General features: G+C 37.5%; 2 protein-coding genes, 1 long non-coding RNA gene and 1 pseudogene across 7 annotated transcripts; 2 read left to right on the top strand and 2 right to left on the bottom strand.

Annotated features, from left to right (window-relative positions):
• Positions 1 to 284: 284 nt before the first annotated feature.
• Positions 285 to 1,813, bottom strand: LOC129768365 (actin-related protein 10). The gene is made up of 2 exons (XM_055769965.1): positions 1,624 to 1,813; positions 285 to 1,559 (listed from the first exon to the last, which is right to left on the bottom strand). Exons 1-2 carry the CDS (start codon positions 1,692 to 1,694, stop codon positions 488 to 490), a joined length of 1,143 nt encoding a protein of 380 aa, XP_055625940.1. The 5' UTR covers positions 1,695 to 1,813; the 3' UTR covers positions 285 to 487.
• Positions 1,814 to 2,958: 1,145 nt separating this feature from the next.
• On the bottom strand, positions 2,959 to 3,932 carry LOC129771034 (uncharacterized). The gene is made up of 3 exons (XR_008742262.1): positions 3,763 to 3,932; positions 3,591 to 3,703; positions 2,959 to 3,517 (listed from the first exon to the last, which is right to left on the bottom strand). It is a non-coding gene; the product is annotated as an uncharacterized LOC129771034 (long non-coding RNA).
• Positions 3,933 to 6,475: 2,543 nt separating this feature from the next.
• LOC129772164 (U4 spliceosomal RNA) lies at positions 6,476 to 6,604 on the top strand (annotated as a pseudogene).
• Positions 6,605 to 14,255: 7,651 nt separating this feature from the next.
• Positions 14,256 to 16,939, top strand: LOC129770937 (zinc finger protein 501-like). Of its 5 annotated transcripts, none has more exons than XM_055774143.1 (13): positions 14,256 to 14,332; positions 14,455 to 14,531; positions 14,854 to 15,398; positions 15,454 to 15,537; positions 15,594 to 15,677; positions 15,733 to 15,816; positions 15,873 to 15,956; positions 16,013 to 16,096; positions 16,152 to 16,235; positions 16,291 to 16,374; positions 16,432 to 16,515; positions 16,571 to 16,654; positions 16,711 to 16,939. In XM_055774143.1, the coding sequence occupies exons 2-13, from the start codon at positions 14,509 to 14,511 to the stop codon at positions 16,890 to 16,892; spliced, it is 1,506 nt and encodes a 501-aa protein (XP_055630118.1). In that variant the 5' UTR covers positions 14,256 to 14,332; positions 14,455 to 14,508; the 3' UTR covers positions 16,893 to 16,939. The 5 variants fall into 5 exon arrangements, with proteins under 5 accessions (XP_055630118.1, XP_055630117.1, XP_055630116.1 ...); XM_055774142.1 differs by having other exon boundaries at positions 14,262 to 14,399; XM_055774141.1 differs by having other exon boundaries at positions 14,263 to 14,384.
• The last annotated feature ends 3,996 nt before the right edge of the window (positions 16,940 to 20,935 follow it).

Below are 20,935 nucleotides of genomic sequence, written 5' to 3'. Positions count from 1 at the left end.
TTTTTTTATGATGTGAGAAACGCGTGTCTTCTCTATATTTTTTGGGGTGTTTGGGATAACGCTGAAAACTAGCGAAAAGCATGTTCGTGTACAACAGAACCTTGGAATTTGAACATCGCGTGCACATGTGTGAGTGTTTTTTGGAAGACTGGTTCCATGATTTTCTCTATCAAAAAATCCATAACAAGAAGCCTCAAATAATATTTTTTTTTATTAATTGTTATATAATTATTTATATTGTACCATTTTTTGAAAAAATGATAGGATGATAGGACTTTTATGCCTTTTGGAGAAAGAACATTTGCATTGTTCTACTTACAGAGGCTTTTCTCTATTCATGAACACGGCTCATTGACACTTTATATTGCCGAGCTAGTTGAAAATAAATTTAATTAAAAAGCCTGTGTATATCAGTGCAACAGTTAGCAGTAATTATATTACGTGTTAGAATAAATATAAGAATCTAGCGCCTACGCATCCTCCTCTGCTAGCCCCGCGCGTAAAACCGTGTTTCCTCGTAGTTGATAAAATCGGGCAGCTGCTGATTTTTGCTGTACGCTTCCCGGGCAAGCGATTTCGAAAGAACCAAATCCGTTGCTCCGTAAATGGATCCACCAAGCCAGGCCGTAAAGTTAGCCTTTGTCGGTGGCTTGTGAAACTTGAACGATTTGACAAACAGCTTATCTTTGTACAGGTCCGATTCTAGCGTTGCAAAAAGCTCATTTTTCAATCGTGCCGCCAATCCGAGCACCATTGCCGAGCCTCCGATGAGAACAATATTTTCCGCCAAAACTTTGCGCATGTCCTTTGGACATTTGAGGATAGAGTTCAAAATTATGTTGGCCAAGTTCAGACGATCGTTATCGTCCGGGAAAAGCACCTCGAAAGCCGTTTCACGAAGTATTCCTGGAATTTTAATCACCTCGTCCCCCTTGATGGGATATTCGACTTCTGGACAGGCCTGGAATGTTTCTCCGTGTTGCCACTTCAGCGCTCGCTCCCGGGTGGTAACAAAACAAGTGCGAACTTTGATGTCCTCGACGATGAAATCCGTTAGTAGCTCTTTAGCGACACCATTGGCCACCAGATCGGTCCTGATCCGCTCGTGAACCGCTTCTGCTGCTAGCGGTTGCGCTTCCCAAGCGAAAACGGCTTGTACTCCACTGTACACAGGAACCACAATCGCTTCCTTGTAACCAATGTCGACCACGAGGGCCGTTTCTACGGCAAGCGTAGCCAACACCACCAAATGCGTCGGAACGTAGAATATGGACGACACATCGAAGTGGCAAAACAATGCCTTTGCTAGATTCTCGCGGATTTGCGTTGGACAGAGGACCGACTCAACGATTACCACCTTGCGCTCCTTGGGACTCACGAGCACGTATTTGAAAAATATGGTCTTGAGGAACTCTACCAGCTGGTCATACAGTTCGGACTCGTTGGCAAAATCGAACAGTTTCTTGTTGGCGGCAGTCTTCCCGGCGCTTTTAGCTTTGTGATCGAGTACCTCCGATGGTATGATGCTGCGGGGATTCGGTTCACCAGCGAAGCCCAATCTATGGAGGGAGTTCCAATTATCAGTAATAATTTAGTCTCTTGTAATTATCGAGAATGCCATACTTGGTAAAGGCGTAGCCCATTTCCAGCACTATCGCTGGCTTTTCCTGAAGCACCGAATCGAATAGTGGCATTTTAGCTGATTGATTATTCTGGACTTTTTCTCACTGTATCGGAACCACTTTTCTGTCGCAGAAGAATCATTCCAGGATAGGAAAAAAAAACTAATTCATGATGACAACTTCGTAATCAAAATAAGAATAACAGATATCGAATTGGTGCGCTTTTGTCAGCGTTTACACACTAATCGCAAATTGTTCCATTCGACTTAAATACTATCAATTATACATGAAGATGTTCTGGGCAATTTATAGCGAATTCGTTTTTAAAACTGAGTCAGTGCCACACTGAGGGCGATTACACATTATCCGGTTTCTGCCGGACCGGTTTCAAAAAGTGCCGCTGGGTTTGGACGGAAAACCGGACAACAATGTGAAAGAGACCTCGCCCTACACAAAACCATACATCTCTCACAAACACATACATGCATTTATATATATGTGGATTTGACAGATAAACATTGCTGCAAATTCGCGATGACAATGGAATAGTGTCGACGTCTGGTGGCGACTTTCAATTAGAGGCCATAATTTGGGTCCCAAACTCAATTAGTGTAATCTTTATCAGATTAGAAGACACGAAGCCAGTTTTAAATACTTTTCATTATAATATAAAGTTGTCTTCAAAAACAGTTTTCGCATGAGATTTTTCCACTACTTACAGAAAAGGTGTTTTTTATTTGAATAGAATATTAATTTGATACGGAAAAGTTAATTTTCATTCATAATTTTAATATTAAAAACATGTCCATTCCGCCTGGAAACCAATTATTTTTTATGCTCCCCTGAACTGGTAAACAAAGCTCAATGCCGTCAACGCGAATCCTCCTGCTACATGCAGCCTACGCAAAATGTTGTAATTCCAGCTGGTGCGGCAACCACGAACCTTTTCAAATTTGCGTCTCTTGGAGCTCTAAGAGCACGGCCAAAGTGAGAGCAGATCTCGCGGAGATGACGTGTACCCTGCATCAGGACTAGGTTTTTATCGATAGGTGCGATCAGAGCGGTCAAAGGTTTTAATTTCCCCGCCCCATTTCAGAATACATTCGCGAAACTTTTCCGTAATTCGCAGAGCACACACGTTCGTCTTGGGCTCTTGTGGATCTATAACGTGTCCCATAACGACGGCGATGTAAACTTGCATGATGAATGAACTTAAACAAACTTACTGGACAAAAATATGGTTGTCGTCAACAGTATTACCAAAACTAACTTCAATCCAGTTGCAGTGTACTTATCCATACGCTAAATTGTTTTATTTCCAAACATACACAAATAGCATAATTCATTTCACATGCTCAGTAGCCACACATTTTTTCAATAGTCGCAAAAACACGGTTATATGAAAGTAAAGAATTTGATGAACCAATAATAATAACATTCCGTAATAACCTAGGTGCACTACTTAATTATATGTGATATGTGTGTGATTATCTTAGAATTTTCCTACGAGAGAATGTGTGCCCATCTATCCATTCTAGAGTCTTCTTATTCCACCATTGCAATAATAATCTTCACAATCAAAATAACATAATTTTCCTTCAAACACTATCTCACTGCTGCTTCCGCAGATTCTCGTCCAGAAACGCTCTCAGCATATGCCGCAAGTCCTCGAGCACGTACCTCTTGGGCAGAAACGGCTTCTCTAGGGCACATCTGTCAATACACGGATCCTGGGTGAAGAATGACCGAATCAGATATGCCAACAGCTGGTTGATTCCGCTCTGACAGTGCCGAAGCTTCGGCGTTGGGCAGCGGAACATCTTGACCACCGAGTACAGATCGAACAGTTTGGTCGCGAACACCTCTTAGTCGATCGCGTTCCGGGTCAGGTTTAACTGTGTGGAATATCGAATAAGAATATTAGGAGGGAGAACTATTTTTAATGCGTTCAAATTATCAAAAACTGACCTTCACATTCAGCTCAATAAAGTCGCTCAAAATTTATCCCTTGGTGAACCATTTAGAAATCTGTTTGTCATCATCGAACTCATTTAGTAGCGATTTCTAATAAAGGAACTTATCTATGAACAAAACAAAAACAGAAGTTAAAAAACTCAATTTGTTGAAAAACACCACCCACCGTTCACACACAGTCTACGGCAATATGCTTCATAATGTCCTCGTGCGCCTTTGCAGAAACTTTTATCATCGAACTTGTTCCACAGCAGCTGAATAAAGAAGCGAAATAAAAATTTCGGTATCCATATCACTTGCAAATTCTGATTAATTTCAAAATCAACAAACAAACGTCAATAGCACACACACATTTAATACATGGGGCGGAAAATTGCCTGAATTGTACTAATACTAACAGACATGACAAAAAACTGTCAATTCGCTTTTTTGGTATCGAGCTTCGTGCTCTGCTTTTGGGAAATGATAGTGATAATGAGTTTTCAGGTGCATTAAACACATATCTTAAAATAAAAATTATGAATGAAAATTAACTTCTTCTAAAGTGTTCTTTATGTAAGAGAGTAATACGTTCTTTTGCATGTTGGGAAACCTCCTGAACAATATTTGTGTTTGATAATGATTGTATATTACAATGATGAGTTTTAGTGAAAATATCAAGAAAATTATATAAAAATGGTTAAGGAAGAATCAGTACCACGGGTTTTAAGCAATCAAATAACATGAAGTAAAAATTTTCATTAAAAATTTAAACAACTTAAAACTGTCTTGAGGTGTGATAATCTTATAGAGAATGATTTGCCTTCCCAAACCGATGTTTCCACCAGACGTCGACACAATACTACTATCATCGCTTAAAATGCTTGTCCGGTCACCGGACATTGTAGTCGCAGTAGACGGCTGCATCACGGCGCCGTAAAGAGGTTGGTCCGGTCAAAATTTGCCATTTGGGTTTCAAACTGGTCCGGCGGAAACCGGATAATGTGTAATCGGCCTGACTCTGTAATAAAAAAGTCACAGGAGGGTTGTGTCCAAGACACGACCGCATAGTTGACGTAGGATTCCGTTAGGCTATCTGCTGCACGCTGATTTTGGATATGTTTGAAGAATTACATTGTTAAACTCTTCGATAATGATTTGACTCCGTTTTGTCTGGTTGTTAGGTATTGTTTGTTCACTCTACCAGTGTCCATAACCGAGTGATAATGATAGAAGGATGGTGATTAGTCATTAGATGGTGCGTATCACGTACCAAAGCCGCCCTCTGTGGTCCTGGACGAGATGGCGCCTGTGTTATGCATGGATGAAATAAAGAAAAAAAGCTCATCAAAGCAATATAAGATAATTATCATTATCGAACCCAATTTTTCTCACCAGAAAAAAAGTGTTACCTTAGTATAGAGAAAATATATTTGAATGGAAAAGTAATTTCATTCATAAATTTTTATTTTCTGAGTATTTATTCAACCCATTTTCTTTTCACTTTAAACCCAACGGAACACGATGCTACATGCCTCAATGCGAATTTCAATTGGGCTAACAGCACCCAATACGTATGTAGAGCATATGTTAGATCACTTTTTCGAATATTTCTTCATTTTTCCAATTTTTTTAAATTATATCAAGCATAAGTTCTATTCAGTTCATTGAAACATCATTCTTCAATCGAAAGATTCTTATTGGAACGAAAAAACACTTGTTCATCGCTCCCAACTTATTCGCCAGCACGTATGCAATCAGCAATGCCCACGCTAGTTACAATGAGCACTATACATTTGTGCGCGTCGTTAGTTAAACTATCGAGGGTATTTACATGCTGATTTCTCCCAAACACCATGGATTTGAAATCTCTACATATACATACATGTCGGTGGAAAATATACATGTCGGTGGAAAAAAAATCTCCCTCTACTTTCATGTATCTGCAATGCCAATTTCCCCTAGGCAGCTTGATTTGATGTCTCTGTTTGGGACCCGCCGCATATGTCGTCAATTTCGACCTATCAGAAGTGGGTATTTCTGTTAGGATAGGGGTTGAGATTTTTCAATTGTTCGATAGTTAATTTCATGACATATATTATTTCATTCAATGTAAAAAATTGTTATGGAGTGCCGAAATTGATTGACGCAAAAATCTCATCAATCCATCATGAAATGATTGAGCAATAAGCGTTTGAAATTGGACAATTTTAACGGTGCGCTCGATTTTCGATTTTCAATTTGTACCCCAATATGTTCCCGAAAGACGTAATCCTACGTCAAAAACGTTTTCAGTTTCACGAATGCGGTGGTTTGTTGGTGTGCATTATATAGTCTGATTTGTTTATATTTGTGACGACAAATGTACAGTGTCGACGTTTGGTAGCTATATTAGGGCTTGGGAGGTAAATTATTCTCTATCAGATCAGAAGGGCCAAGTGCAGTGTAAAAATATAAAAGTTTGAATGAAAATTTTTACTTCATATTGTTTGATTACCTAACACATGTAGTCCTGACACTCACTTAATCAATTGTCGATGCATTTCCTGTTTGTTCCACAAATAATTACTATTATAATATAAAATCATCGTTAGACACAGTTTTCGTTCAATGTTTTTCGTTTGCAAAATTTCGTCATAATTTTTATTTTGAGGGCATGTTTATTCCTCCTGAATATCCATAATAATTTTCGCCTCCCAATGAAAGCACACGGAGCTTAATGCCGTCTACACGAATATACTGCTCAAAACCAGAATCCGAATTGGATTACGATTCCAATAATACAAAAGCAAGAGCAGCAGGTTTTCCATTTCCATAGTCTTTATTTTTAGTTTTTCCAAAACAATACTCGGAACTTGAACACTTATAAATTTCAAATTTCAATCTCGAAACTTTTATTCAACTTTCCGCAGTGGCCATATCGTATCTAATGAAGTTTTACCGAGGTGCGATTATTGCTAATTGAAAAACTTTAATTCAACACCCGGATCGCTGTGCAGACTCATTGATGTTGGTCAGTCATATATGATGCCGTTCTCTCATCTGATCCATAGTGGCGAATAAACTGCAAAGTCAAAAACTAAGAATTGGATCGAATCTGATCCATAGATCAGTTTTGCAAAATTATTATTTACTAACATTTCCTCTCGTCTAAGCATCAATGATGCGCTCCTGCTTCCACAGAACACAAAACCAGTTTAGGTAGTACTTGGCAGCTACAATAAACCTAGCCAAAATAACAAATTTGCAGTATATCATCGTGATGAAAGGTATCATCTAACAATGATACTTCTGAACAACTTTGCAAATTTTAGGAAATATTGGGTAGTTCGGAATGTAGTGTCGATTTTGAGAAAAGATTTCAAAGCATAATTATTATAGACACACATTTACCTTAGTCTGGGTCTCTTCACATTGCTCAGTTCCGGGTAATGAGAGGGCTGACTCATTAGCCAAGGTAGGTGCAATTGAAGGCGAAATCATCAGCGTCAATTCGCCTTCAGTGAATTTTATTCTTAAATCCGAAATCGCTAACTGACAACGCAAGTGGAACGAAAATGAATTAGGCCGGTGGTTTCACTCGATTATTGCTAAGGTTAGCCTCAAACCATGGTGCAAAAGTCTGGACTTGAGTCGGTACTTTATTCGCACCTTCTCCCGGCTCATGTCCAATCACTGTTCGTTAGACGCGCTGTTATTTCGTATAAATTTTGTCAGCAACAATCTCTGCGTTTGTGGTCAAGGTTATCACGACATCGAGCATGTTGTTTGGTTGTGCGAGATGTATCTTGTAGCCAGATCGAATTTAGAAAACTCTCATAGGACCCGAGGGAAACAACCCAATGTGCCAGTGCGGGATGTTTTGGCTCGGTAAGACCTTGATTACATGTCCAAAATTTATCTTTCCCTCAAAACCATCGATATCCGTGTTTAATCATCAGTATTGTTCAAACTTTGTTATGTCCCTTCCTCTTCATGATAAAAAATTGTCACCCTCACGAGTCGCCCGCGAGTAATCGATTCCCCATCCTATTAACCATAGAGTAAGCAAAATTAGAAGTGTGCTTTAGAACTAATATTAGATATAGAATTCGGCTCCTTTAAACTTATGTAAGTGAGTCTGTACAAATAAACGATTTATGAAAAAATAGACACACATTTATGCGACTATACAGGGTGGCTCAAAACAGACTCCATGGTTTCGAATGTAGCGTGGCAGGACCTCATTTTCAGTCACTATAATTTCCTGGCACAGATTACGAATCTCCGATGCTCACCCTATCATACAATTATAACGGGAAATGGGATCTCAATACAAACATAGAGGTACGGCATCGGCCCTTCAACCCTCTCTCCAGCCGCCATATGATCTATTCGAAATCGGGAAGTCCGTTCTGAACCACCGAAGTACGGTTTTGTTCCACAATCTTTTGCCAACGCAGGTCTCGTAAAAAACAGGGCACGATGCTTTTCTATTATCCAATAAGTCAAAGTTCTTGACCTTAATAAAATTTTGTAAGAGGCTAAACAGGTGATAATCAGACATTGAGTACGGTGGGTGGGGTAGCACATCCAAGCCAAATTCCAACAATTTTAGCCAGGTTTTCAAAAAGACTTGAGGTTTGGTATTGTCTTGGTGTAATACGACGCCTATCATATTGACTAATTGTTTCGGATCTCTGACTTTAATTCGTTCAGTTGCGAGCAGTACTTGGTGAAATCTTCGACTGTTTGCACTGCATCAAGATTTTCTGTTGTGGTTTGGTTCGGTCGACTCTCGCATATTGCATATTGCTTGTGCAATGTGGTCGCCGTACCACCAAAAAATATTCAACGAATGAAGTCAGTCACCCTATGTATTCTTCTGTGAAACGATCCAGCTACGAGGAGCTCTGCAAGCTGATAATGCTAGACTTACTGGTCTCATGAAGGAATGTCACAAAAGCGCTATTCACATCGGACTTAATCACATCTTATATTGATTCTTCTGAGCTCCTCCGGATGGTAAATTTTAACATTAACTCCTTGCCTTATTAATTAATTTCAAACATCATGGACCAAACACAACGAGTCGTTCCCCTATTGTACTGTGCGTGTGTACGTAAATTGCGCCGGTGAATTAGACATGTTTTAAGCCTTGTTTTGCTTTCCCACGAACACCATGCGCCTGGAGCTTTGCAATCATTTCACATCGATACACCACGAGTGAGGTTCGATGTTGTACGTTCTGGCTAATCGACGTTATACACGAAAGGGTTAATCGCCGGAATTTGTGTATCCAAAACTCTTTGTGCCTCCCCACAACACGAACAAATTATGCATATAACGAAGTTTTAATTTGAAGTATTAGGGCATCTATGTTCAGACTGTTGACTTTGTAAATAAATTGAAATTCCAATCTCACCTGACACAGAACATTACTTTCTCCGCTTGCCTCGAGATCATTTTTTGACGCGGGACTACGTCTAACCGGAATATATGGAAGTAAAATGAAAACCTAAACCCAGAACACGCAGGAAAAATGAAAGATTTAGAATGCTTATAACTCGATCATTTCTTAATAGATTAGAAGTATTTTGGCATCAATTGATAGGAAATATTTCTACGCATCTATCAGAATCAATAAAAAGATATTTTTCCTAAGAGAAGCAATTGAATAACTGTAAAATGTCAAGCGCTATCTAAACGGATTAACAGCCTCGATTTGATTGGCCCGAATTGTGGTTTCCCCAGTACAGTCGTAAAAACCAAGATGTCTGAAGAAATTGGCATTGTAAGTTGAGGAGGGACTTTTGATCCCACCGAAATGTGTATGGGCAAAATCGCATCGAAATTCGTTCAACAACACTCATTCACAGATAAAACTCACCCTCTATTCTCCGATTATGCCTCACTTTATTTGAGATAGAAAACATTCACCTATCATCTGCGCAAATTTCATTCTCGATATAAACGGAAAAATACTGTCTCGATTCCGCTCATCTATTTTCAGAGAACTTTGCACGTTAGATGGTGAGAGAATCAAATTGAAAACTTTTGCTTGAGTCAGCGAGTGCCTCTGTAAAATTATTCGTTTTTCACGTTTTTCATGAAGAGAAATCGATCAAGTCACTTACACCCCTTGCATTCTAAGCCCCTATATGTTTGTATGGAGTAGTGACATTATTTATGAGGGGCTCAGAATGCAAGGGGTGGAAATGACTTGATCGATTTCTCTTCGTCAACTTTTTCTTTGATTAATAACTCAACTGCAAAAACGTTCCAATTTGAGTTTGCTATAGAATCTGATAGATGAGGTTCTGAACTACCTTCCACATTGTCAAATACAGCTGGGAATGAGTTTGCAGCTAAGTTATGACCAAAAGAGAGAGTCGATGTAGAGAAATCGATCAAATCACTTACACCCCTTTCATTCTAAGCCCCTCTTATAATAGCGCCCATGTGAGAGGATGGTTGCCAAATGAAGATACATGTCTTAAAACACATTCCCAGCTTAATTCACAATGTGGTCGATAGGATAGAACCTCAATTATCGGTTTCTGCCGGTGTCACCACAGTGGTTACGTGCGCAAAATAGGTCGGACCGCAGTGATATCTGAGCCTAGTATCGCTCAGTGGCCGACGACAGTACTTCAGTATCTTTTGCATTCTGTTGGTGTTTTGTTTTGTAACAATATCTTGTACACGTCAACGTTTCATGATTTCATAAGTACGTTTGCCCTGACATCATTGCAGACGAAAGAGACGATATGATTCTTCACGATGAATGAAAAATTGCATTCATTTTCTATACATACTATACATTTACTATACTATACTACGAAATTTCATGCTAAAAAGTCATAACTTTTGAACAACTGAACCGATTCATATAATCGACATATCAAATTGAAGCCAATAATAGATCTTCTTTGAAAAAATATACATACTTGCGAAAAATATGGATTCTCGTTTTTGTAATTATTGATTGTGTTAGTTTTCCATAGTTTTTTCGATTGAAGATAGAGGGCGCTATATTTTTAAATATTTTTTTTTTGAAAGCTGGGGTTTTTTTTACGTAATGTATTTCGAAACAAATGAAGTGTCTTTTCAGATTTTGAATTATGAATTTTCAAATTGAAGTTGTTTTCAGTATTCGTTCAATACTTCTATGAAGCTAGACTAAATATATGCGGCTGGAATCACAAGTGCAACAATTTTTTAAATAAGACTAGCCCATTGGCTTCAATTTAATATGTCGATTACCTAAATCGGTACATTAGTTCAAAAGTTATGAATTTTTGAAAAAGTAATTTTTGGAAGAAAAGGCAAAAAAATGATTTATCGTACCATCGGTTCAATTTGAAAAATCATAACTCATGAATGACAAAAATCACATTTTTGATTTTTGGATATGTTATGTAAAAGACCTCAGTTTTCAAAAAAATATAGCGTCCTCTAGTCTGAAGCCATGAGAACATCAAAAATCAAATACAATCAATAATTACAAAAACAAAATCCATTTTTTTGCAAGTATTTTTCTAAAAAATACCATCTAATTTGATATTTCGATCATCCAAATCGGTTCTGCAGTTAGAAAGTTATGAATTTTCGAAAAAGTCATTTTTGGAAAAAAAAAGCGAAAAAAATAATTTTTCGGACCACCCTAAAATATGAATTAGCACCATAATGAAAAAATGGAAAAATACTGGTCAAATATTTTGCTATAAAGGACAAATCTACCACTTTTCACGAAAATTTGGAAATATATATACAGCCATTTCATGTGAATGCGAAATAGTGGTTCTCAAGGGGCAAAATGATTTTTCGAATCACCGGTTAACTTTGAAAAAACATATCTTAAAAAAATAAAAAAGCATCTCTGAAATCGAGATATGTCATGTAAAACGTCCTCAGCTTTCAAGAAAAATATAAAAAAATATAGCGCCAATGAAAACATTAAAAAACAACTACAATCGATACGAAATGAAATTAAACGAAATTACGGAAATGAAATTTTTTTTGCTAGCTCAATATTTTTAATAAAAGGCTAGCCCATTGGCTTCAATTAGATATGTCGATAATCTAAACATATTCAGTGGTTCTAAAGTTATGAATTTTTGAAAATGTCAGTTTTGGGAAAAAGTGGGAATTTCGGACCACACTAAAATGGAAATGGTCACCCCAACGAAAAAATAAAAAATATGGGTCTAATGTTTTGCGATAAAGAACAAAACCACCACTTTTCATCGCAATCTGAGAACCACTTTATCGGTTTGGCATGAAACGGCTGTATATATACAAAATATACATACACAAAATATATAGTAATATACAAAAGACAATCTTACGTGCATTTCGATGTATAAAGCATTAATAAATCTGTGAAAATTAACGTTGAAAGACATTTCTACAGATCCGCACACTTTTACAGACATTTCCACATTTTTAACAGACTTTCACATATTTTTACAGACCTTTTTTAAAAATCATCTGGTAACTCTTCGTTCCACTTTTTATCGAATATTTTCAAATCGCAGGAGTAAACATTTACGTGACTGTGACTTCGTTTGTTTTTATTTCGTTCGGAAAAACATTATATTAGGGAAAGTGGCCATTGAAAATGCATAACTCAGTGAAAGGCTGCCCGAATACGAGTGAAAATGTTTGCGTAAGCTTTTATTGTATACCCTTGGAAACGTTTTTACAGACGCACTGGGTCGATTTTTGCGGAGACAAAAAAACTAGTTCCGAATAAGGATTCCCGTATCTGTGGAGTAAGTACGATGTTTGAATTATTGAAAACCAAGTGTAGCAAACCTTTCATACATATTTTCAGGATCGTTTTGATAGAAATACATCGTTTCGTTTCAACTGGAAAGGAAACCTCGTGAGAAACTGTAATGCCTTCCCAACAATTAAACCGGCATTTGACTCGGAGGATTACGTCCATCATCAACAAAAAGTGCAGATTGCTTTACCGTTATATTCATCATCAGCACTACCGGATCATAGTTACGCGAATTCCATTCGGTCAGCTTCACTAGCAAGGCTGTTTTCACCGACGTTAGAAAAAAAAATTTCACTTTTGCTATGTATTTATGTATCGAAATTCGCCAATGGCGAATTTTGCTCCCACATTGAAATCTTGAAGTGAACTAAGCGTTATTCGTAGGTTGTTGATATCCTGTCAGGTTTTGATACCTTGCAATATGAGATGTTCTTTCAGAGATGCAATGATCAATTAAACAATTGACGGAAAATGTAGTTCATTCATTTTATAATGTTAATTTTTTTGCCTTTGATTTTTTTTTATCCCATTTATTTATTTAAGGCTCATTAGCATTTTAGATGTAACAGAGCCGAATTTTAATCGTGTACATGTCATATGGTTATCATATCTATAATTAGCACATTACACAGTTGTCATTCGCCAGTATTCCTTCTATACCATTACATATGGTACATTCACACAGTAGCCATTTAGGCGTAAGAGTATTCTTTCTGTTCTTCCATTATCCAGTTGGACCACCGGACAGCGGAGACAGTTGTTTGATCATTGTTGAGTTATTTATAGAACAGTAGCCCGATGTGTCTGGCAGAGCAGAGCAGTTGTATGGATGAATCGATCTTATTTCGACCGTGGATCGATCTCCATCGCTGATGATTGTTGCGTGGACGTAGCTATTCTGTAACAACATAAAGATGGTCAATGAGGGCCCTGAGTTTTGAACTCACGATCGATCGCTTGCTAAGCGAACGCGCAACCAATGTGGCTACGGAGACCCCCTTTGCCTTTGATAACAATACCTTTTTTATAGTGTTGATTATCATAAGAAAAATAACACTCCTGATCGTTGGATCTGTTCTGACATTTCAATTGGATCTTTTTAGACAGCCGTTTTGATTCAATCCGCACTACCTAGGTTGTTAGTATTGACGAATTTACTCCAAGCTGAATCAGCTCATACGACATCTACATTAGAGCTCAGAACCACAAAAGTGAGGGTGTCTGTTTATCTTACCCACTGAAAAGCAAGATTCGGTGGTGATTATTCATTTTATTTCAATTTAGATTCATTTCAGCCATTGAATGTCGTCAGTATGTGGTAAGAAAGTTGGAGTTTTGTATATTTATGATGGTTTCAACACGCGATTTGACCAAAGTCATAGATAATCTTCGAAATGTTTATGTTTGATAGTGAATATAGGTTATGAGTACTAACTTCCGGACATATTTCAGAAGCTCAAACTGTGAATAATGTGAATAATGGCAATCGATATCACACCAAGATGGTTGATACAATTGATTATGCAGGGGATTCGTTTCGACCGATACGAGAAGGATCTGCAATATTTGAAGCGCAACAAATGCCACCCATCATTTATCTAATAAAAAAAATGTAAATTATAATACTTTTACCGAGTCATTTGTCATATGCTATGAATGAAACAATTCAAAATGATGATTTTCTATCCTTTTCAGCGTAGAAAGAATACTTGAATCCGAGAAATTTGCAGAAAATTTCTGATTTTTCAAAACAAATCAAACCAATTCCATACAAAAAAAAAACAAAACATCATCATTTTACTTGCTGCGACATCTGGTTGCAATTCTAACGTAAATTCGTCAATTAGGAACATGGACATCCCTAACGATCATTATCAACATCAACACAGCTGACTCACTGGTGGCTTGCTGTCACCCGTAAAAGCAAACAACAGCATAACTGAATCAAAACAATACAGTGCAAGGACGTCTTTGTTCAATGTACACAGTATGTTTTAAGTATTTTCAAACATACTTTTAATTTGTTAGAATTCACGTTAGTGGGTGTTTTATTTGTACATTATACACGACCACCCCGAAACAGCGTACGTAAAAATTTCTATTTTGTAGGAGTTTTGAGCTCGGAATACGTTCGAATGATTACAACTTTGCTGGAGGAGTGGGATGGCGCTTGTTAGTAACCTCCTGTAAGTTTATTGAAAAAAAATCTAATGAACCTGCACCATTGCAAACAATGGCAGGTAATCTGTTCATGTTGATATATATTAGGGCACATTTCCATTAGGGTGAAACTGGAAGCCGTTTGTTTACATGCTTTTCCATATCAGAATATATTTCCACACGTTGAATATTATTCTTTATCTATTCATGATCACAAAAAAAACATGGAAGAGCGTATAAGCGTATGAGACTGAGACTTTATGTTTAACTCGAATTTACCTGATTCAACCAGACCAGACAATTGCCTAGTAAATGGTATTGATGTTCAACCACATTTCATCTCGACAGTGACCAATGCAGTTTTTGTTCTGATACATGCAATAAGGAATATCATGCATTGGTTCCCTCTCAACATCAAGGCCAGAAGCTGAAAACTATCCTGCAGAAATTGCGCAGTATCACTTCTCAGTTGAGTAGTTATCCTACGTGTGACAAATGTCGCCAGGAATTCATTGCCGTCCACAACATTCCCGAGTGCTGCTTTCAGATTATGCACAGCGTCGAACCGAGTGACATCAAGATTGAGCCAGAGTTAGTTATTGATGACCACGAACTGTCGAATGGTGATAATATTTTTGAAACAGCCACAATATCGGACGTTGCGTCAATTGCACAGGAAGCTGAAATGCAGATCAAGGAAGAAAAAAGAGAGGAATTCTTCGTCAGCGAAATGGACGAAAATGCCGACAATATACCACTGATTTCGGTGGCTAAAACAAATACACAACGAAAACGTAATTCGAATGGTTCACAGAAGAAGTTAAAATGTGGAAAGTGTGAGAAAACATTTAGATCAAAAGTAGGACTCAAACTGCACGGCCGATCTCATACGGGTTGGTTGATAAAGTTGTGTTCAATAAATAATTCACCAAGATCATTAATTTGCAGGTGAACGTCCCTATTCTTGTGTACATTGTTCGAAGACTTTTGCGCATCGTACAATTCTCAAAGAGCACCTTCGCACTCATACGGGTTGGTAAAAGATAGTTCACTTTAATGAATCATTCAGCAGTATCATTCCTATGCAGATGAACGACCCTATTCTTGTCCACATTGTCCGAAAACTTTAAAGCATCCTCAAACGCTCCAGAAGCACATTCGTATGCATAAGGGTTGGTAAAATAGTTTTACTAGAATGAGCCATTCAGCAGAGTCATACCTTTACAGGTGAACGTTCCTATTTTTGTCCACATTGTCCCAAAGCATTTGTGGACCATACGACGCTCAAACAGCACATTCGAACTCATACGGGTTGGTAGAACATGCTTTACGATAATGAATCATTTTGTAGGGTTTTTTTTTCGCAGATGAACCTTCCTATTCTTGCCCACATTGTCCGAAAGCATTTAGGACTTCTTGGGATCTCCAAAGGCACAGTGGAATTCATACAGGTTGGTGTAAATTGTTTCACTATGATGAGCAATTCGAAAAAGTCTTCCCTTTGCAGATGAACGCCCCTATTCTTGCTCACGTTGTCCGAAGACGTTTAGCTATCCTTCCGCGCTCCAAAGGCACTCTCGGTTTCATACGGGTTGGTGAATCGATTTTACTACAATGAATCATTTAGCAGAGGTTTTCCTTTACAGATGAACGACCCTATTCTTGTCCACATTGTTCGAAAAAGTTTGCGGAACCAAGGCAGCTCAAACTGCACATTGAAACTCATACGGGTTAGTAAAACATCTTCCACGACCACGAACCGTTGAACTAGGCTCTCTTTCGCAGATGAACGCCCCTACTCTTGCGAACGTTGCCCGAAAGCGTTTAAGAATCCTTCAGCGCTGAATGCGCACATTCGAACACACACGGGTTGGTTAGAGAACGTTCAACTACGATGAAACATTCAGCAAAGTTTTTATTTCGCAGATAAACGCCAATTTTCTTGCTCAAGTTGTCCGAAAGAGTTTAAGTCTCGGGCCAATCTCCAAAAGCACACTCGATTTCATACGGGTCGGTAAGCTGATTTCACTAAAATGAATTACTCAACAGAAACATTCCTTCACAGGTGAACGCCCCTTTTCTTGTCCACATTGTTCGAAAGGTTTCATGGATCGTTCCACTCTTAAAGTGCACATTCGATTGCATACGGGTAGGTTGAAAATGGCCCACTACCATGAATAATTCGACAGGTTAATTTCTTCGCAGGTGAACGTCCCTATATGTGTCCACATTGTCCCCTAGCGTTTACACAATCTTCCAAGTTGAAATCGCACCTAAAAACACATGGCAAAGATACAGGCGGCTTAGGGCAGGAATCACTGTTGACCGTAAAGGAAGAAGAAGTATCCATTCATGCTTATCAATCCCTGAAAGCGATTGAAAAATAAAATGAGTAAGTTCATAGGATGAATATATTCAAAAAATACCAAACATACGTTTCAAATAGCTAATAGCAGAAAGAAAGCAAATGGCTCTGTCCAGAGTTTTAATTCCACACGTGGACTCGAAGTCTCAGTGAGCTTGATTCCCAAAATTTGTTGAGTCAACCCGTTCAGCTTCAATGAGCCTTGAACTTAAATAACAAGTTTGTGGTTCAAAAAATGACATTATTCGTTAGAATGTTCTTATCTGAGGATGCTCACACACTGTTTGACCGAAGTCAAATATTTGACTTGATTTGATTTGATAAAAATTTGACAGATCAAATTTGATCAACGTGTACTAAACAAATATCAGTGCGTAGCAAAAGTTTTTTACCAAAATGTGTACAGGACCAGCACTGTCCGAGCGAACGCATGAAACGTACATGCAGGGTATCCACCAAGTGGAGGAAACAAGGCGGAGCAAACTCTTGTCAGCCTGCGTAAAGGCCCATTTATACGTTGCTAGTAGCTGACTTCACAACGAGCAGCTACTGACCCGGTGAACTCGCTTGACAAATGGTTGACTCGCCTTGTCCGTTCACACAATGTGAGCTGCTGACAAGAAACTAGATACTAAGTACGGGTTTACCAGAGATGCCAGACGATTTTTCAAATGTCCATCAAATAGTCAGAAACAGCAATCAGGTCCGAATTTGACAGATGATTGATCCGAAATCAACTTATTTATTGGCTGTTTTCGGCTTAGGTTTTCAGTTGAATTTATCATTACACAATTTTAAATTTTATCGCGAGACACACGCTGGCCGTGTTTACAAATACTTTGTGCTGAATTTCTTTGAACTGAGGGTACTATCCGAAAAAAGCAGAAAGAAAAAAGGATTCGGGCCAGGAATTGGATGCAAAGAAAAGGAGTAACAAATACAATACTGGAGTAACTCCACGATGATGATCCCCGAGAGTACAGAGCAGTGTTGGAAATAACACCTGAAAAAGTGAAAAAACTGTTGGATTTAATTGCTCCACAAATACAACGCCAATATACACTCATGAGTGAAACTAGAAATGATGTGCCTTTCTTCTGGAATATGGAATATATATCAGATTATTGTCGCTATTTTTTAGAACCTCGAAAGCATCCATAGCTTAATTAATTCCGAAAGTATGTGGTGCTACAAATGGCAGTCTAAAAGATTTTTCAAAATTTGATTTACTTCGCGTTGACAGCAGCTTCGTGTACCAATTTGTGAAATGAAAATGATAGTAGATTCGCCGGAGGAATAAATACGTCTCAAAAACTAAAATAATGAATGAAAATATACTTTTTTCAAATCGAATATGTATTCTGTTTCTTAGAACAATACTTTTTTTTGCAAGTTGTGAGTGAATTTTGAATGAAAATTGTGCCCGATGATGATTTTATATTTAGATTCCCAATAAAACTGTCTCAATAAGAAAACGTGCCCCGCCAGTGTGCCAAACAAAATAACAACGATTCCGTTTAGAAACTATTAGGGTTTTATTTGTTTTTCCAATATTTTTCAAGTCTATAAATATCTTCGCATATTTTCAAATATCTTAAAAATAGAGACATTTGTTTACATTTGGCATCCCTGATTCGAACGCTAAATTCTGTTTTTTGACGTTTTGAGGGATGCGAGTGCGAGTAAATTCAAAAAACTTTGAAGTAGCTCGCACGCCGAATCACACATGACACTAACTGGCATGATGTGTTCACACGGTGTGAGTAGCTGCACTGCAGTAACTGACTAGATCGACTCGTATGCTTACTCGCACCGTCTGAACCCGGCTTAAGAGGTGTACACACTGAGAGAAATAATTAGTAAATATAACGAATTTTTTGGTAAATACTACCAATCTATAGTCATTTTCGACCGTACTAATAAACACATATGTCAAGCAGAACCATGATTCGGAAGCCCAATATCGGCTACATTTTCTCGCCGAAAATGCACGTATCAGAATTATATCCTTATTATACCTCCGTATTGCCTTATGGGAACAATGAAAATGGTTAATGCTCTCTTTTCTCACCAATTTTCAGATATGACAATATTCAAGCTTACTAATGTTATCGAGTAAAATATACTAATCTCTGGTAGGGATGCGGGTTTGTTGACAATATGTACAAAAAATTTGTACATTCTACTAATTTTGCATTACCAAATGTTTTTTTAGTAGTTTTCGACCGAGGATTTTTCTAAGGGCACGATAGAGCGCATAAAGAGTCCATGCGTCAGCCTGCGGACGATAGGGATATCGATAGCGCATGATGGGCGCAGTTGCTCCGTGTTGTAACTTGCCGGCTGAGTCGATTCTTTAGTTCGTATAGCCTTTCCCTTTGAAGCCGTTGGAACCAAGAGGACACTAAAAGAGCAGGAACATGAAATACGTCCACAAGTTGCCATTTTTGGTTTTCATTAAAAATTATCAAAGAATTACTTGGAAAAAAAAATCATTGAAAAAAAATATTTTGAACATTTAAATTCATTTTTCTCGAAAACATATGCTTTTAAAATTCTGAAAAAATTGATGTAAATAGCCCTTAAGATTTCCAACAAGTTTTCCGTACATCGGACGATGGGCACATTTACATGGAAAAGTTTTTCGAATAACAACTTTTTCTTTGAAAAAAAAACTGTTAATGTTTAATTCGTAACATTTTGATGTATAAATTATCGCAATTTACATGCTTTGCTACTTTTTTCCATTAAGGAACATGTCAAGAACATGTCAAACGTGAGAATTTACACACAAAAATGTTACGAGCAAAACATTATTTTTTTCAGGAGTCTTCATACAAAAATGACTTATATTCCAAAAACTATAAAAGACAGAAAGTTGATGTCTTCGACAAAAGTTTATATTTTAACAAGGTCTAAAACTTTGTCGAATACGCTATATCGCTATCTTGACTTTAAACAAAATTAAGACAAGTTGTATTTTTTTGAAAGAAAACATGAAAAAGTTGTTGTTCGAAAAACTTTTTCCCTGTAAAAGTGCCCATCTTCCGATGTATGGTCGACTTGTTGGAAATTGTAAGGGCTATTCATATATATATATATATATATATATATATATATATATATATATATATATATATATATATATATATTTTGGGAATTTTTAAAAAATACGTTTTTGAGAAAAATGAATTTTAATTTTTAAAATTTAAAATATTTTTTGACAAAAAATGTCAGCGAAATTTTTTTCCAAAAAATTTTTGGTATTTTTTTGTGGAAATTTAAACAACTTTCTACAATTCGTCCTTTGACAAGAATTTTGTAGGTATCATAGTTTTTGAATTATAATTTTTTGTAATACATTAATAAAAAAATGGCTTTTCCCAAAAAGTAGTCCAATTCTTTTTCGAACATTTCAAGTATGCAAAGTTGCTTAAATGACCCACATCTTAACACTCACAACGTTTCACTACTATCTGAGATTGTGCTGCCAACTCCCTAAGACGAGTTGGCATGAAATTCGTCAAGTATGGAAAAGTTTATTCGCTCATTTCTCCACACCTAATTATAAATCACTCTTGTATCTGCTTGGAATAAGCATGGCGAAGAGAATGCAGCAAGCAATCGTGTCATTGCACGATGAATCATATTTCACTCTCAGATCATCTTTATTCGGGACTGAGAGTGAACATAACAAAACAAAGAGTGGAAAATAGAGATGGACAAACCGTTCACGAAAAGAGTGAACGTACGGTCGTTCTTTTTCAAAGAACGGTAGTTCTCCCCACGAACTGATTCCGAAAGAACGGTTTGCGAGTGAACTGTTTGATAGCGAACTGATTGAGAGTGAACTGTTTGCAAGTGAACTGTATGGGAAAGAACTGTTTGAGAACGAAGTGTTTGCGAGCGAACTGTTTGCGAACGAACGAGTGCAGATGAACTGATTTTCGCTAGACGGAATGGATAAACATAACGAGAATGCCTGTAAGAAATATAAAACGATATTGTCACTTATGCCGGATTTACAATCCTTCACAATGAGCGCGATTTTTGACGTAGGACTAC

This window comes from Toxorhynchites rutilus, chromosome 2 (assembly GCF_029784135.1).
Source record: "Toxorhynchites rutilus septentrionalis strain SRP chromosome 2, ASM2978413v1, whole genome shotgun sequence".
Lineage (NCBI taxonomy): Eukaryota > Metazoa > Arthropoda > Insecta > Diptera > Culicidae > Toxorhynchites > Toxorhynchites rutilus.
This window is presented reverse-complemented; position numbering and strand designations above follow the sequence as displayed.

What these genes read in the sequence shown, in the direction of transcription:
- LOC129770937 (XM_055774143.1), top strand. Translation starts at nt 14,509, where the DNA reads ATGGCGCTTGTTAGTAACCTCCT. An exon ending in GCACATTCGAACTCATACGG is followed by an intron (nt 15,817 to 15,872) that starts GTTGGTAGAACA and finishes TTTTTTTCGCAG; the next exon opens with ATGAACCTTCCTATTCTTGC. An exon ending in GCACTCTCGGTTTCATACGG is followed by an intron (nt 16,097 to 16,151) that starts GTTGGTGAATCG and finishes TTTCCTTTACAG; the next exon opens with ATGAACGACCCTATTCTTGT.
- LOC129768365 (XM_055769965.1), bottom strand. Translation starts at nt 1,694, where the DNA reads ATGCCACTATTCGATTCGGTGCTTCAGGAAAAGCCAGCGATAGTGCTG. An exon ending in ATGGGCTACGCCTTTACCAA is followed by an intron (nt 1,560 to 1,623) that starts GTATGGCATTCT and finishes CTCCCTCCATAG; the next exon opens with ATTGGGCTTCGCTGGTGAAC.